Genomic DNA, 16,244 nt, shown 5'->3' with positions numbered 1-16,244 from the left:
ATTTTATGCAAATGCATTCTTACACACAAATGCATGCAAACACATGAATATATATATATATATATATATATACATCTACACTCTAAATATGGATATATCCATATACATGTTGATATACTTGTGGAGGCATCTAAATAAACAGAAGAGGGTAAACACGCTGTCTGTACAAATAAAGCGAAGGTAATCTCTGCAGCGTTTGCTGCTGCAAGTACTCAGCCGCAGCAGCAGCAAACACACATACGGCATACCCGCCCTATGGCGAACTACGCTGCGTCTGTCACAAAAAATAAAAGTGCGCTGCAGGTACAGCCGCTGCTGCTGCTGCTGCTGTAGTTGCTGCTGCAGTTCCTGCTGCTGCTGCTGCAGTTGCTGCTGCTGCTGCTGGCGTTGTTGCTGCTGCACTACATGCATGAACAGCGTCTTTCCCGTCATATTACAGGAGCAGGAGCAGGAGCAGCAGCAGGGGGGGGAGCCTCATTCGGTGTTTCTGCTGTTACAGCATGCTGCTGCAGCTGTGCAGCAGCAGAACCAGCAGCAGGAACGTCAGCAGCAGCATCCGCAGGAGCAACTGCAGCAGAACGCGTCGTTGAAGCTGCTGCTTCTGCTGCACTTCCCCCTAGGACCTCATAACGTACTTGCTGCCTCGAAGCAGCAGCAAAGCAGCAGCAAATGCCGCCTCTCCTCTTAACTGACGCAGCAGCAGAAAGCAGCAGCAGGGCCCCTTCAAATCGCAGCGCAGCAGCAGAACAAACAAAAGAGAGAAGATAAAGAACAAACAAAAGCAAGAAAACAGCAATAATTAAAATTATAAATCAAATAACGCTAACTAAAAATATTCATACTTCAGCCGCCAACGCCAACGGAAACTGCTGCGGCAGCAAAACAGAAAGACGCAACAACAGCCCCATCCAGCAGCAGCAGCAGCAACAGCAGCAGCAGCAATGCATGCATGCATGCATGCATGCATGCATCTGTGCAAGCATACATAGTTGTGGGGTGCAGGATATGCAGTGTGTGTGTATGTGCGTGTACGGGTAAAGTTTCGACTGGGGTGTATACGCAGCTGAGGTGTATGCGTTGGCCTTAAGTTTGCGGTGTATGTACAGCTCATACCTATGAGAAGTAGAATACCCCAGAAGAAGAATTCATTGTATTTTGTTTTTCCTCCGTCTTTGCTGAAACCCCAAGTGGCGCCAGAGCTAGCAGAAGCCTCACCCCCTGTGAGAGCAGCAGCAGCACCAGCAGCAGCAGCAGCACCAGCACCAGCAATACCTTGGACGCCGCTTGCGCGCCGCACGGCTGCTGCTATTTGCTGCGGAGTCAAAGAAGAAGGCTGCTGCTGCTGCTGCTGCTGATCCGGCGACTGCTCCGCTTGCTGCTGCTGCTGCTGCTGCTGCAGCTGCTCCAGCAAACGCTCACGGTGTTCACGATACTCCGCGTACACCCCGATTGCAGGCCAAACATCATTTGTTTTAGCTGCATCAGCAGCTGCTGCTGCTGCAGCAGCAACAGCAGCAGCAGCAATGCATGCATGCATGCATGCATGCATGCATCTGTGCAAGCATACATAGTTGTGGGGTGCAGGATATGCAGTGTGTGTGTATGTGCGTGTACGGGTAAAGTTTCGACTGGGGTGTATACGCAGCTGAGGTGTATGCGTTGGCCTTAAGTTTGCGGTGTATGTACAGCTCATACCTATGAGAAGTAGAATACCCCAGAAGAAGAATTCATTGTATTTTGTTTTTCCTCCGTCTTTGCTGAAACCCCAAGTGGCGCCAGAGCTAGCAGAAGCCTCACCCCCTGTGAGAGCAGCAGCAGCACCAGCAGCAGCAGCAGCACCAGCACCAGCAATACCTTGGACGCCGCTTGCGCGCCGCACGGCTGCTGCTATTTGCTGCGGAGTCAAAGAAGAAGGCTGCTGCTGCTGCTGCTGCTGATCCGGCGACTGCTCCGCTTGCTGCTGCTGCTGCTGCTGCTGCAGCTGCTCCAGCAAACGCTCACGGTGTTCACGATACTCCGCGTACACCCCGATTGCAGGCCAAACATCATTTGTTTTAGCTGCATCAGCAGCTGCTGCTGCTGCTTCAGAGGCCTCCTCTGGATTAAGGATGCGAGCACCGAGAAGCTCTTCATCGTCGTCAAGCCCGCTGCTGCTGCTGCTGCTGCTGCTGCTGCTGCTGCTGCTGCTGCTGCTGTTGCTGATCCCGATAGGGACCAGGGAGGCCGTTACAACGGTGCCTGTCAGTACGCAGCAACAGAAAATGAAGAAGCCACATCATACACCAACAGCAGCAGCAGGAGCACCAGAGCAGCAGCAGCACTAGAACAGCGGCAGCAAGTCAATAACAGCAGCACCAGCAGCCGCAGCAGTAGCAGCAGCAGCAGCAAATGTACCGGGTCCGCATCCGCATTTTTGTACAGTGAGAGCTGCACGTACAGCCCAACCCTCTTCTTGGCGATGCAGCAACAAAGTAGGGCAGCATCCCTCCGCAAACTGAAAACCAAACCCTAAACCCTAAACCCTAAACCCTAAGCCTACAACCCAAAAAGAGCATGAAGTGGCTGCCGTCGGCAGGAAGCCCCTTCCGTGCCCGTCGCTATGTTGCGTTTCTAGCAGCGTTAGGGTTTACTAGGGTTTAGGGTTTAGGGTTTAGGGTTAACTTACCTGCAGAAGCAGCGAGGCGTTTGAGCGTTTATTTGCAGAGAACTCTCCTTGTATATTTGTCTGCCCGTCGTGGGGCTTCATCCACAAAGAAGATATATTAATAACTCCGTGTAGCAGCAAACCCGTTTGCTGCGCTGGTGTGGGGTCTGGCAGCAGAAGCAGCTTGCGGTGTACAGACACCGCACCGCTGGAGCCCTTAACGGCTGCTGCTGCTGCTGCAGCAGCAGCAGCAGCAGACTGCCCAGTCCGAGCCCCTGCTGGCTCCAGCAAACAATTAAAGCTACGAACGTAAGGGAAGAACATGTAAGGGTTTATCTTAGTCGGGTGTTTGCCTCCTTTTGTATTTAAATACGCATTAAAATCCTCGTTCAGGTGTACATACAGCTGAGGAGTATGCTGGCTGCCTGCCAGCGCAGCAGTTGCCGAGACAGAAGCCCCCGTCTGCACTGCAGCAGCAGCAGCAGCTGCTGCTGCTGCTGCTGTTGTTGTTGTTGCTGCTGCTGCATCCGAAGCAGCAGCAGCAGCAGGCACCCAGGAAGCAATAAACCCCTGACCCAGAATACGAGAAACAGAAACCCTCAAGCGCACCCTAACCTCTCCTTCTGTCTGCAGCAGCACTCGACTAGGCGCCCGCTGCTGCTGCCTCTGCAGCCGCCGCTGCTGTTGCATCTGCTGCTGTTGCTGCTCCACGCCTTCTCGCCCGGTCGCAATCGTAGCGACGTGCACTATGTTGTCGTTGCTGCTGCTGCTGTTGTTGCTGCTGCTGCTGCTGTACTGAGGGTCGCGCCTCTCTATTTGAATGAAGAGGAAACCCTCAGGAAGCTCTGATAGGTTGGGGTGTACGGACAGCAGCACATCTGCTGCTGGTTTTGTTGCACTTGGAAGCGGCTGAAAGCCGAGCTTCTCCCACTCCTGCTGCTGCTGCATCTGCTGCTGCTGCTGCTGCAGCTGCTTCGCGGGCAGCAGCAGCCGGGTGTAGGGATTAAAGAAGACTGGATCTTCATTGAGGAAGCCAGACACAGTAAGCGACACCTGCAGCACCTGCTGCTGTTGCGCTGCTGTTGTTGTTGCTGCTGCTTCTCCCGTTGCATCTGCTTCTGCTGCTACGATCTCTGATGCTGCTCTTGCTGCTGCTGCTGCTGGTGCCGCTGCTTTTGCTGTTGTTGCTTCTGCTGCTTCTGTTCCTGCTGCTGCTGCTGCGGGCAGCACAAGGGAGACAGCAGCAAAAGCCTCAATTGCATCATCTCGAATTTGTAGAGGAATTCCAACGGGGGTCAAATTGCCAGGAAAGGCCGGCGATCGCACCGGGAAAATCCTGAAAAAATACGCAAACACGAGGGTTTAGGGTTTAGGGTTTAGGGTTTGCAGCAGAGTGCAGAGGTACGACGGCGTCAGGAGGAATAAAGAAACTAAAAACTAAAAAATACAAAGAAAAAAAAGAAGCAGATACCAATCCCTCAAACCCTAAACCCTTAGCCCTAAACCCTAGAACAACTCCAAAGCCAAACCCCTCGGGGAAACGCTCTACTCTCAATTCTGTACAGCAACTGCGCTGCAGCTGGACCAGCAGCAGCAAAGCAGCAGCAGCAGCAGCAAAGCAGCAGCAGCAGCTAACCACTGTTTGCCTCCCCTTATGATTGCAGCTCCTTTAGGAGCGCTACCCCGGGGGTTTTCGCCGCGGCTCCTAGCCAGCCAAGACTGAGGAGGCACAGGGGGATCGGCACGAGGCAGCTTCTCCGTCCACTCCTGCAGCACAAACCCTAAACCCTAAACCCTAAACCCTAAACCCCAGATACGTCGGAAGGTCTGACGAGATGCAAGCTTCGCAGCCCCACACCCAGAATTACGGAGGACAGAAACAGCTTCAAGGTCTGAGAAGGGCTTATTATTTATTTAAAAGAATTTAGGGTTTGAAATTACCTTATCAAACTCTCCCAGCAATAAAATGCATACATCTCCAGACTGCAGCACCCACCATCAGCAACAGCAAAGCTGCAAACCCTAAACCCTAAACCCTAAATCCCAGCGTACAGCGCCTAGCACAAAACAGAAGATTTGGAAACCCTAAGCACCTTCTCGTGAGCTCTCCCCTTGAAGCCGAACCCTGTTTCTTACTTTTTAAGCCCTATAGTCTAAGGCCCAAACCCTAAACCCTAAACCCCAGGCCCCCGCTCTCTCTGTTCCCCAAACCCCAAACTCTAAACCCCAAACCCTAAACCTCACGGCCCCGCCCTCTCTCTTCCCCAAACCCTAAACCCTAAACCCTTGTATGCTGACAGGCGTCTCCGGGGGTACTTTAAATCGAACGAATTCCATGCCTTCTCTCTCTGCCTTGCTGAAGGCATCATGAATTTCATCGTAATTCTTTGTCCAGTTGCGAAAGAAAGGCTCGGGTGCATCTCCTTGCGGCCGCTCCCATGCAGCAGCAGATCTGCAACTCCTATTCAAAATCTTCTCGCTGTTTAGCAAAGGCGCTGCATGCCAGGCTTCAGTCAACTCGTACACTGCATGCAAACACAAACAAAGTCAACAAAAAAACAACGGAGACTGCATAAAAATAAGCATGAACAACGCCTCATCCTTGAAATGAAAGATGAAAGAAAATGATAATGATGAATTGAACAAGACGAAAAACAAACAATCAAAACAAAGAAGGCGAAACGTGAAGGAAAATAGGAAAAACAAAGGCAGCAAAAAGGGGAAAAGAAATAAAGAGAGGAAAAAGAAACGAGATCGGAAACAAAACGTGAAAAAAGAATAATGGAAATGAAGAATGCAACATGAAAAAGAATACAAAAAGGGGCAAAACTCGAAAAAGAAAATGGAAAAGGATTAACTAATTATTTAATTTATTTATTAAATCTAATTGATTAATTGTTTCATTTATGCAATTAGTTATCTATTGTACAGAACAAACAAAAACAATGAATGCGCGGCACAATAAACAAAGATTGAAAAAGGAAAAAGACCGAACAAAAAATTAAAAAAGTGGAAAATAAAATGAAAAGTAAGTGAGAAAGAACATGAAAAAAAACAACAAAACTTTCAGCAAGTTTACCCTCGTGTTCATCTTCATCGAAGTCTGCATTTTCGATATCCGGAGGAAAAGCCACTTTACTCTTTTTAACAAACTCGTGGCATTTCCCTTGCTTCGTCTGCACCAACAAAGCCCCAAAACAGCCACGGTCGCTCTATGCATGCATGCATGTGTTTATGCACGCATGCATGCATAAATACTTATAAAGCAGCCACGAAACAACGACCATACGAAAGCTGTGCATGCATGCGCTGAGCTGCGGTGCACATACACCCCAGGAAGGCAAGTTCCCAGCAAACAAGAGCATTATAAGATATATATATATATATAGAGAGAGAGAGAGATTCCTCACCACCACACGCATCGAATTGAGCTTCTCGCAGCCCACAGGCCACAGGGCGAAGTTGGCAATACACCCTAAACCAAACACCCAAGCCATAAACCCTAAACCCTAAACCCTAAACCCTAACCGTAAGCCCCAAACCCGAAGCCCTCGGCATCTGCTTCGATGCATTCATTCGAATTCAGCAGCGCCTGCAGAGGTCTGCATTGACACCTGCAGGCCCAAACAACCCCCCCTCCAAACCCTAAACCCTAAACCCTAAACCCTAATGAGGTACCTGGGGCCTGATACATCGAAGGAGCCGCCAGAATGAGGATATCAGGCTGCGCTTTTTCTGCCATTTTCATCGCCATGCGGATATTGCGAGCGAGCAGGCCATCGACTACAGACGGCGAAGCCACCAAAGACACCGGAAGTTCCCCTGCAACAAGCCCTAAACCCTAAACCCTAAACCCTAAACCCTATGTCATGACCCGCGAACCCCTAGCCCGAAACCCTAAACCCTCCTAATCAAAAAGGGAAAGATACAAAAACTGAGAAGGCAAGAATAAGCAGAAGAAGGCGAAGAAGTGAGGTTAATGAGGGAGGGTAAATACACCAAGATGTTTGTTGTTCGTGCATGCATGCATGCATGCATTCGTGCATTGGTGCGCACCGTATTCTTCTGGCTTCGGGTGTTTATCATCGTGCGTCTCAACAAGGAAGATGGCGCAGCGTACAGCCGAGTAGTCTCTCGTGACGGCTTTATCTTTATCTTTATCTTTATTATCTTTATCTTTTTCTTTGTCTTCTTCTTGAGGTGTCTGTGGATGCTCTTCTAGCAGGTCCTGTTGCTTCGCTGCAATCGCAGCAGGAAGCCACTGCTGCCACCAGGGCGTATGCATGCGCGCTACATGCGCCTTTGCCTGCGCATGCGCCTTTGCATGCGCATGCGCATGCATGCGGGGAGTTTTGGGGCTGGCTTTGCATGCACTGATAGGTAGGGGGCTCGACTGAAAAGCTGCAGAGTATGCCCAATCTTCTAAACCCCCATTAACTGGATAAATAACATCCGAGACAGGGCCCTCTGGGTAGAATGCATGAGCAATGCTTGGGGCTTCTAATGCAGCATCTTCATCTTGATCAACACCCCAAAACAAACTCAACAATGAATGGCGGTGCCGCTCCTGCTGCAGCTGTATCGCTTGCTGCTGCTGCTGCTCACGACGGCGCCGCTGCTCCTCCACAAAATATGCTGATAAATAAGGAGAAGAATACTCCGTTGAGCTTGGACCCCCAGCTGCCTGTACACACAAAACCCCTAAACCCTAAACCCTAAACCCTAAACCCTAAACCCTAAACGACCTGAAACAACCCTCAACTACCACACCCTAAACAACTATAAACCCTCAACAGCCCTAAACCCTAAATACCCATAATCAACCCTCAAGGAAACCCTTAACAACCCTAAATAACCCTAAACCCTCAACAGCCCTTAACCCTAAACCCTAAACAGCCACAACAACTCTCGACAACCCTACCCTAAACCCCTAAACCATAAACCCTGAGAAGGAGCTTGCCCAAGCAAGCAATCGAGGCGGATTAGGGTTTAAGGTTTAGGAAACCCTAAACCCTTGAGCATAAACCCTAAACCCTAATTTACCTGCAGCCACTGGCCGAGCTTGGCAAACGACACATCGTCAGGCGAAGGCCGACTGCGGAATGAACCCTGTCCAACCTGAACAGCCTCAGCAAACCCTAAACCCTAAACCCTAAACCCTACGCCCTAAATTGGGAGATGCAAACCATAAATTAGCAAGCACGAGGCGAGCTCATGCCTCATTAAACCCTAAACCCTGGACGTGAATTAAGCAACCCAACTCAATCCAAACCCTAAACCCTAAACCCTAAACCCTAAACCCTTGCTTACAGGCTCTGAGTGGTCAAAGGAGCCCCAAGGCCGACCGATCGCTCGCATGCCGCCATGCCACGTAATCCCCGCAGTAAATAAATAGCGTTCGAAGGCAGCAGCCACCAGCCTAAACACAAACGCTAAACCCTAAACCCTAAACCCTAAACAGACGCATCTGGATGTGGCTGTAGGCGGATCACATGCGATACTTAAACCCTAAACCCTAAACCCTTCGGATTTCGCCTCCTCATTCGCATGCCGTTTCCCGGGACACCTGCCCCGCTAGCAAGGCCTTATATTACTTAAAACTTAGGGTTTAGGGTTTAGGGTTTGGGATTTGCCTGGAGGTTACGGATGAGAAGCATTTGCTGTTGAGGTAGGGGAAGTCTCTGTTGGGGTCAATGCCTCTTTCTTCTCTTTTATCTCGTGAGAAGCCCCAAGGATTAAAGAAAGGAAATACCACCAGCAAGCGGTTGGATAGCAAATAATACACCTAAACACAAACCCTAGACCCTAAACCCTAAACCCTAAACCACTAAGACCGAACCGTTTACTACCTGTCTTGACCGCGTTTCTGCAAAAACCTTTACCCCTCAAAACCCTAAACCCTATACCCTAAACATATCATAAACCTAACTCCAAAACCACTACCCTGGCCACCATAAGCATCTTAAACAAAGAAGTCTAGCGCTGCTGCTGCTGCTGCTAATGCAAACCCTTCATGCTCATTCCAGGTGGAGACAGCGGCAACTGAGGGTTTAGTTAGGGTTTAGGGTTTGCTGCTGACCTCGTCGATTTCAGTAAACTGCGAGGCAAGGAGCGCAACCAAATAAACCGCCAGTGTGGGGCCAACCACTTCGTCTCCGTGCAGCAGCCCGCTGCAACAAACAGAAACCCTAAACCCTAAACCCTAAACCCTAACTGGGGTAGATGCACTGCAATTGCATAAGGCCGGCGCGGGTGCAGCGGGCAACGCAGCCTGCTGAGAACCTAAACCCTAAACCCGAACCCCCAAGTCGACAAACCCTAAACCCTAAGCCCTAAACCCTATAAACCTCGCAGAATCTTACCTGTAAAATAGAGTAGGGGTGCTCCTGTTGAGGCTGCTGCGGAGGCCCAGTTCTACATACGGCACTTGGCAGGTCTCCCTCCCACATATAAGCCTGCAGCAGCAGCCGCAAACCCTAAGCCCTAAACCCTAAACCCTAAACCGTAGAGTCAACGAAGTAATGCTCCACCCGCCCCTGGCAACACTCTGCTGGAACAGCAGCAGCAACACCAGTAGTATTCGTAGTAGCAGCAGCATCAGCAGCAGCAACGCCAACGCACAGCAGCACACATTCTCTTACGAAAAACGCAGCAGCAGCACCCAATGCCGCAGCAGCAGCAGCAGCGACCAAAACAGCAGCAACAACAGCTTTCAGCCGAGGCTGCAGCGAATTGGCAGCCACTGGGAGTGTACCAACAACCCGGGCACAGCAGCAGGAACAGCATTAGCAGCAACAGTTTCAGCAGCAACAGCACAACTAGCAGTGGCAGCAACACCAGCAACAGTTACAGCGGAAGCAGCAGCAACAAGAGTAGCAACGGAAGCAGTAGCAGCAGCAACAGTAGCAGGCAAATCAACAGCAGCAGCAGCCACAGTAGCAGCCAAATCAACAGAAGCAGCAGCAACAGTAGCAGCAGCAGCACAAGTAAAAGCAGCAGCAGGTTCAAGTGGTCGTACTCTTTTGCTTCCTCCTCGAGGTCAAAGGTCTTAACAGCATCTTTTACTCGCACAAGATGCGGGAAGCGCTGCTGCAGCTGCGGCAGCAACGAGAGTATGCTGCTGTAGGTTAGAGGCAGCTTCACCTGCCCTTTTAGCAGCCGCTCCACTGATTCTGCTGCTGCTGAGTCCGCTGCACCCTCCGTTGCATTTGCTGCTGCTGTTGTTGCTCCTGCTGGTTCGGAGGGCACTGCTGTTGAAACTGCAGCAGCAGAATCCTGCTGCCCCTGTCCTCCTCGTAGCGTTGCTTCTGTTGCTGCTGTCTTCACTGGAGGTGCTGCATCTTTAAGAGCTCCAGCTTCTGGTGCTCTTGCCGATGCTGCTGCAGCAATGCTTTGCAGACTCGGCACCGATGGGTCTGCTTGCGCGTGCTGCAGCAGCTGCAGAACCAGTGGCTGCAGCAGCAGCTGCTGCAGCAGCAGAAACAGAGAGAAGTAGGCGGCCATTGCTGTGGATAGTACAGAGCCCGCCAAACCATCGCATGCGTGAACGCCGCAGATACTCGTCTTCAACAGCACGAGCAGCAGCAGCAGCGGGAGAACCAGCAGCAGCAGGAGCAGCAGCAGCAGAGATCAGCTGCCTCAGTCACGCTTGCTGCTGTTACGTTTGGGTTCCACCATTGCAGCTTCGTCTGTAGGAGGTTATTGGGTTTCTGCTTCGTTCTTGTCTATGTCGGGCACTCTCCAGGTGTCTATGCACCCGCAAGTAAGGCAAAGAAGGGGCTGTACTTAAACGTATTGCTCTTTATGGCGCTTCATTCAATGTTTGGCCGTGCTCGTCAAACAACAAGTTTATCTGCAGCTGAAGATACACCTGGAAACCTGCAATGGCAGCAACGACCGCGCAGCCCTACGCTGCTGGTAATAATTGCCAAGGCCCGTTCGAGCAAAGCAGTATATTTAGAAGAAACGAACGACAAATGTACTTCAATTACTTCAGTGCTCAAGAAAAAGTAACAGCAGTGGAGAAGTTCTGCTCCCGTTGCTGCCGCCTGAGCGCTGCGATTTCCCCAGATCTTCGATTGACCTGTACGGACGCCTGTTTCATTTCTCTCTTATCTTTCTTGTTTTTTTCTAGCCGAAGCGTTTCATTTTGCTATTTGTGAATTGGAATGCAGCATTATGCGTTCCTGGAAACGTCAGAGGATGTCAGTGAAGATATACCTGCGACCGCCGATGAAGTGGAAAGACAGTGCGCACATGCGACGGCGTTTGAGTTGAACTGACACCAAATGCCGGGAAAGTGAAGCGACAAAACCGAAACAATGCATCATTTGCATACATTTAAGCAGAAGAAAGCAAACAGTTTAAAACTAGACCAAACGAGTCGATGGCCCAGACAGCTAAGGGCAGCACGAAACTCGTAATCACGTACATTCGACAGATTTAAGAGCAGATACACCATAATGCATGAAAGATAGATGAATATACGTTGCCTCTATATGAAACAAAGTGAAATACAACGCCCTTCAAGTTAAGGGCTCGCCAGCATTGCAGTATTGCAGTTTCTCTGGATCTCGGTTCATTCTTTGCAAGGGTCTGTTAGTTAAACACTCTGAACAAGGCTCTTTAAGGATAAACTCCATTTGAACAGCTGCTGCTGTTATCCCTAGTTTCTCTCCACAATAAGGACAACGCGGCTGCAGCCCCTTTAATACTTTCAGAAGTGAAGGCGGCGAACGTGCAGAAGTGCATTGGAGACTTCCGCACTTAATTATAATATTATGCTGCCACTAAATATATAATGGGAGAGACAGCGCAGCCATCTGCTAAGAAAAGATACGAAAGAAACGATCTGCATCCAAGCATGCACACATGTAAAGAGGCTGATGCTAAAGGGATGAAGGGGAACTGCGTACTTGCCTATTAACTGCATGCATGCAGATGAAGTAATCGCCTCTATAGAATGCAACATGCAAGTGAATAGAACTCTGGAGTTGTGATATGTTTGCATTGAAGCCCTTTTTCTCCCAGCGAGAGACCGCTGAGAGTTAGTTTATTATATATTATGAAATATATAATATATTAATACATATTATATATATATTATATATATTATGAAATATATATATATATCATATATTATGAAATACGTTTTAAAAAATAACAAGCTTTAATAATTATTATTATTATGATTCTAATAATTATTATTGGAATTCTTATATGTTTATGCTTAAGAATTTGTCTTAGTTGCAAAGTAAGAATTTTATAGGTGGTAATGGGTATACTTATCTATTTGAATATATTCATTATGCCTGTAGAAAATACGTTTGCATAGAACCAAAAATATTCTTAATTTAAATAGCATTAAATGTTTAGTTTTTACCTGATTAAGAAATAATTATTTCTAATTCTTAAGTTCGTTTGCTTATTATTATTCTCGTACTTTCCATTGTAGTATATTACATATGTATATATAGACATATATATATGTATATATATATGATAACCCAGATGTTCACTATTAATTAATTGACTAATTAACTAATTAATTAATTAATTGGTTGTCTAAAGAATTAAAACATTCAACAAAATGCAGCTCAGCATCCCCTTTAGTCTCTCCTTCTTCCGGAGCCCAGCGGCGAGAAATATTTTGTTTGAATAGAAGAAGACAGACATAGAGAAAGAAATTTACTCTGTTAATAGATACAGAGACAAACTTTCTTTGAATAGAAGAAAACGGAGGCAGAGACAGAAAGCCACTTAGTTAAATAGACACAGGCAGGTCCTGTCTGATTAGGAGACAGCGAGACAGAGAACGGAATCTCCGTTTCCCAATAGCTTCTGTCTATGGAGACAGAGACAGAGAAAGATTCTGTATGAATAGGAGGAGACACAGACAGGGTAGGGAAATGGAGACAGAAGGGGGTAGATATTCAGCCTGAAGAGAAGCAGAGGGAGACAGATCCTGTCTGTAGACGAAACAGAGACAGAAAGAAAAAAAGAGACAGACGCGGTCCGAAGAGGAGGCAGCGAAAGAGACAGAAAATTAATTCGGTGAAGAGACAGAGACAGATTCTGTCTAAAGGGGTGACAGAGACAAATGTTTTGTCTAAAGTACAGGAGACAGAGAAAGACACAGAGACAGAGACAGACTCCGTCGAATGAAAGGGAGGCAGAGACACATTCTGTTTGAAGCGGAGGAGACAGAGAAAGAGTCTGTCTAAAGAAGAGGGAGGGAAATAAACATATTCTGCCTCAAGAGGATACAGAGATAGCCACAGAGACAGATGTTGTCTAAAGAGAATGAAACAGAGACACAGAGAGGTTCTGTTTAAAAGGGAGACAGAGACAGAGACAAAGATAAATCTTTCTATGCAGGCAGAGACCGAAACAATTTCCCCAAGGGAGAGGGAGAAGGCAGCAAGAACGAATTCTGTCTAGGAAGCCAGAGACAGACACAGAAGAGACAAAGACAGATACATATTTTGTCTATGGAAATAGAAGCAAGGAGATATTATGTCGATGGAGACAGAAACATCAGCAGACTCCGTCAGAAGAGACAGAGGCAGATCTCCCTTAAGGAGATAGCGACAGATACAGAGATTCTGTTTAAATATGAGGAGACAGAGACAGGCGTAGATCCTGGTTAATGAGACAAAGAAACGGAAGCAGAGACAGAGACAGATCCTATCTGAGGAGACAGAGACAGAGGCAGAGGTTCTCTAAGGAGACAGAGACATATGGGGATTTCGTCTAAGGAGACAGATGAAAACGCAGAGTCTCTCTACGGAGACAGAGACCGTGGCATATTACGTCTATGGAGAGCGACAGAGACGCAAGAGGAACACGCTTCCTGTACGGAGACAGAGACAGAGAGACAGCCAGAGACAGAGGCGCTGTTTGGCGGCATAGTGTTAGATGCTGTTCAGCCAAGGAGACAGAAACAAAGGTAGATTCTGGCGAAGGATGCTGTGGCACAGAGACACTCTTTCTAAAGCATAGGAGACAGAGACAGTTTCTGTGTACGAGACGGAGACGGAGAGACAAGGATTGATTCGGTTTAGGGAAGCATGGGTCTATGGAGACATTGTTAGATTTTACTTAGAGACAGAGACAGAAATGCAAGCATATTTTGTCTGAGGAGACAGAGCCCGATCCTTGCTGCAAACCCCTCACGTGCATTCATTCATAAAACCCACGCCCTCCTCTACCATCTGATGCATGCATTGACACCGTAGGAAATTGTTTTCGTAGGCTTCTGTGGCTTCTAGAATCCAAGTGCTGAAGGAGGATACACCCAACCACATCAGACGGAGCTTGCCTCTGTCTGCGCAGCTGACAGCTTACACCCCTGCTGTTGCTGCTGTTGTTGCTGCTGCAGATGTTGTTGTTGCTGCTGCTGCAGCTGATCAGAGAGTATTTGAAAACACCTGCTGAGGACTTTCCTTTTTTAAATATGTTTGCAGGTGCATGCGCCGTTAAGGGTTTAGGGCATGAATCTAAGCACCTTTATGACAACTCCAGATTAAATACTAATAGACAAACCAACCAATGCACAATCATGACAGCACGCTTCCTTCAATTGCTTGCATATACACCTATCCGCATGCGCTTAGAATTACAACTTATTTTACTTTGCCTTCAACGAAGCAATAACAGAATGGAAGAATAACTCGATGGCAGTGCAGTAGCAGTGACAGCAGCACCCGCTGCAGCAGGAACTGCTGAAGCAGCAGCAGCAACAGTAGCAGGAGAAGCATCCACTCTATCAGAAGAAGGGAAAGGAGGCCTATGAAGGTTATTTAGGTGGGTCGAAGACTGAAGAATCGTTGGCTCCCCTCTTCGCCATTCAAGCTATGCACCGCTGATCTCGGAAACCCCAACGACCATTCGGTTTACCTTTCGTTGTTTATTTATCCTACAACTGTTTCTGAAAGCTTAATTCGCTTTATTACTTTTGAAGAAGAAGCCTAGTAGTATGTACGACTAATGCCACATGCAGGCAGTCTCCGCAGATGAAGGCAAAAGGAGAGATTTTACTGTACACCTTCAAACCCACTACGCCGTTGTCTCCTTTGGGGTGTTCACTAATTGTTTTTACTTCAACACAACTTCTGGAGCAATAGCAGCAACAGCAGCAGGAACGGTTTCGTTGCTGGGCCTGAGGCTGCCAAAATTTACCCCACTAAATGTACGAAAGTTTGGGTATTGACTTCATTTGTTTAAGAAATACATTTTCTGAATAGAAGCAAAAAAGGAGGTGAACATAGAGGTGACAATATAATGCAGTGGGATGTATGGGCTTCTAAGACAGCGAAAACACTATCCTGTTTCACTCTAAAACAGCAAAGAAAGGCAGGAATAGCGAAACTCAGGGCTTCCCATTTGTTGGCAACTCACGCAAAATTCTGTTTGCTTTCTACGGAAGAACAAAGCAAGCAACTAGCACCGCCTGAGGCGAAAATACGACGGTTCTAATGTATGTGCGTGTGGCATTGTGTATGTTCAGTATACATTGATAAATTCTCTTTGTTGCAGAAAATAAATAAAACGAAGGCTAAAGGCAGTGGGGGAGTAGAACAACCAAAAAGGAACGGGGCTGCAAATTCCTTTCCTTCTTTCTGTCCTTCCCTTTGGGTTTTCATACATCATTTGTCTTTATTTGCTTGTTAGTGCTGCGCTATGGTTTGCTGAAACACTTCTCAAGCAGTTGCTTTAGTTTTTCATGGGCTACCTTCCAAGCTCTCTTCTTCTGTTGAACCACCACCCAACAAATCTTCCCTGTCGCTGCCGCTCCAAAGACTTCCTTCGGATGAGGTATAGGAGTCAGTATCTGAATATGAATCCGTTCGGTCTCCTTCGGCCTGTCGTCTTAATCTCCTTTGTCTCTTTTCCTCTTCGCGTTGCAGCCTTCGTTGTTCTTTCCTGCGAGCTCGTCTTTCCCGCCTTTGCTTCCACCAGCTGCGAAGCTTGTCGAGCTGCAAGAAACTGCCGTCACTTTTTTCCAGTGTTGTTTGACCGTTCCTATATTCGCTCATATCTGATATTTTTTTTGTATTTTCCTCCAGTTGCGACATACCTCCCTCCCCGAGTTCCTCTGCTTCTTCCGAATCGTCTGAGAGGAGACCCACAGCCTTTAACGCTCCACTGGAGACCGAAGGCCCTCCTTTCAAAGAGTCTGTTGCTTTCATCTCGGCTAGAGAATTTTGAGAGAAGCTTGGCGGGCCTTCAGTAAGTGATTCATCTTCGTTAATCTCCCACCCGCCGTCATCTGCAGGCGACAAGGACTGATTAAAGTCGTATGCCGCAGGAGATAAAGACAGACCCAAGCGAACGGAAAGCGAACGAAGAGGCAAATCAGAGAAAGTGACAAAAGTAACCAACAGAGCCGGACCCCCCAGGATGTTGATCTTCATTTTGTTGAAAGGCTTAAAGAACGGCGGCTGACCAATGGAGTTTGAGAGACTGCCTTGTTTTTGTGTTGGAGAGTCAAGCCAAGCTTTTGGGTTATTTACTAAGTTTAGTAATATTTAGTGATTAAAACTCACTAGCTGCAAATAGAAACAAACGCCAAAACCTGGAGGCAGTAGTCAGCCAGCTA

At 47.9% G+C, this 16,244-nt stretch overlaps 2 protein-coding genes across 2 annotated transcripts; both read right to left on the bottom strand.

Annotated features, from left to right (window-relative positions):
* Positions 1 to 428: 428 nt before the first annotated feature.
* Positions 429 to 10,147, bottom strand: EAH_00020610 (zinc carboxypeptidase, putative; the record flags this gene model as incomplete). The annotated part of the gene is made up of 18 exons (XM_013393559.1): positions 429 to 688; positions 1,114 to 1,497; positions 1,696 to 2,238; positions 2,395 to 2,494; positions 2,666 to 3,980; positions 4,281 to 4,411; positions 4,943 to 5,169; positions 5,724 to 5,820; positions 6,055 to 6,119; positions 6,323 to 6,466; positions 6,701 to 7,328; positions 7,688 to 7,762; positions 7,955 to 8,063; positions 8,289 to 8,429; positions 8,527 to 8,537; positions 8,724 to 8,814; positions 9,007 to 9,099; positions 9,663 to 10,147. 18 exons carry the CDS (start codon positions 10,145 to 10,147, stop codon positions 429 to 431), a joined length of 4,899 nt encoding a protein of 1,632 aa, XP_013249013.1.
* A 5,219-nt stretch (positions 10,148 to 15,366) lies between these two features.
* EAH_00020600 (hypothetical protein, conserved) lies at positions 15,367 to 16,059 on the bottom strand (the record flags this gene model as incomplete). The annotated part of the gene is made up of 1 exon (XM_013393558.1): positions 15,367 to 16,059. The coding sequence occupies one exon, from the start codon at positions 16,057 to 16,059 to the stop codon at positions 15,367 to 15,369; it is 693 nt and encodes a 230-aa protein (XP_013249012.1).
* Positions 16,060 to 16,244: the final 185 nt, after the last annotated feature.

This window comes from Eimeria acervulina, genomic scaffold, assembly GCF_000499425.1.
Source record: "Eimeria acervulina Houghton genomic scaffold, Eah_scaff142, whole genome shotgun sequence".
NCBI classification, from domain to species: domain Eukaryota; phylum Apicomplexa; class Conoidasida; order Eucoccidiorida; family Eimeriidae; genus Eimeria; species Eimeria acervulina.
Note: the sequence above shows the minus strand (reverse complement) of the source record. Positions and strands in the feature narration are given on the sequence as shown.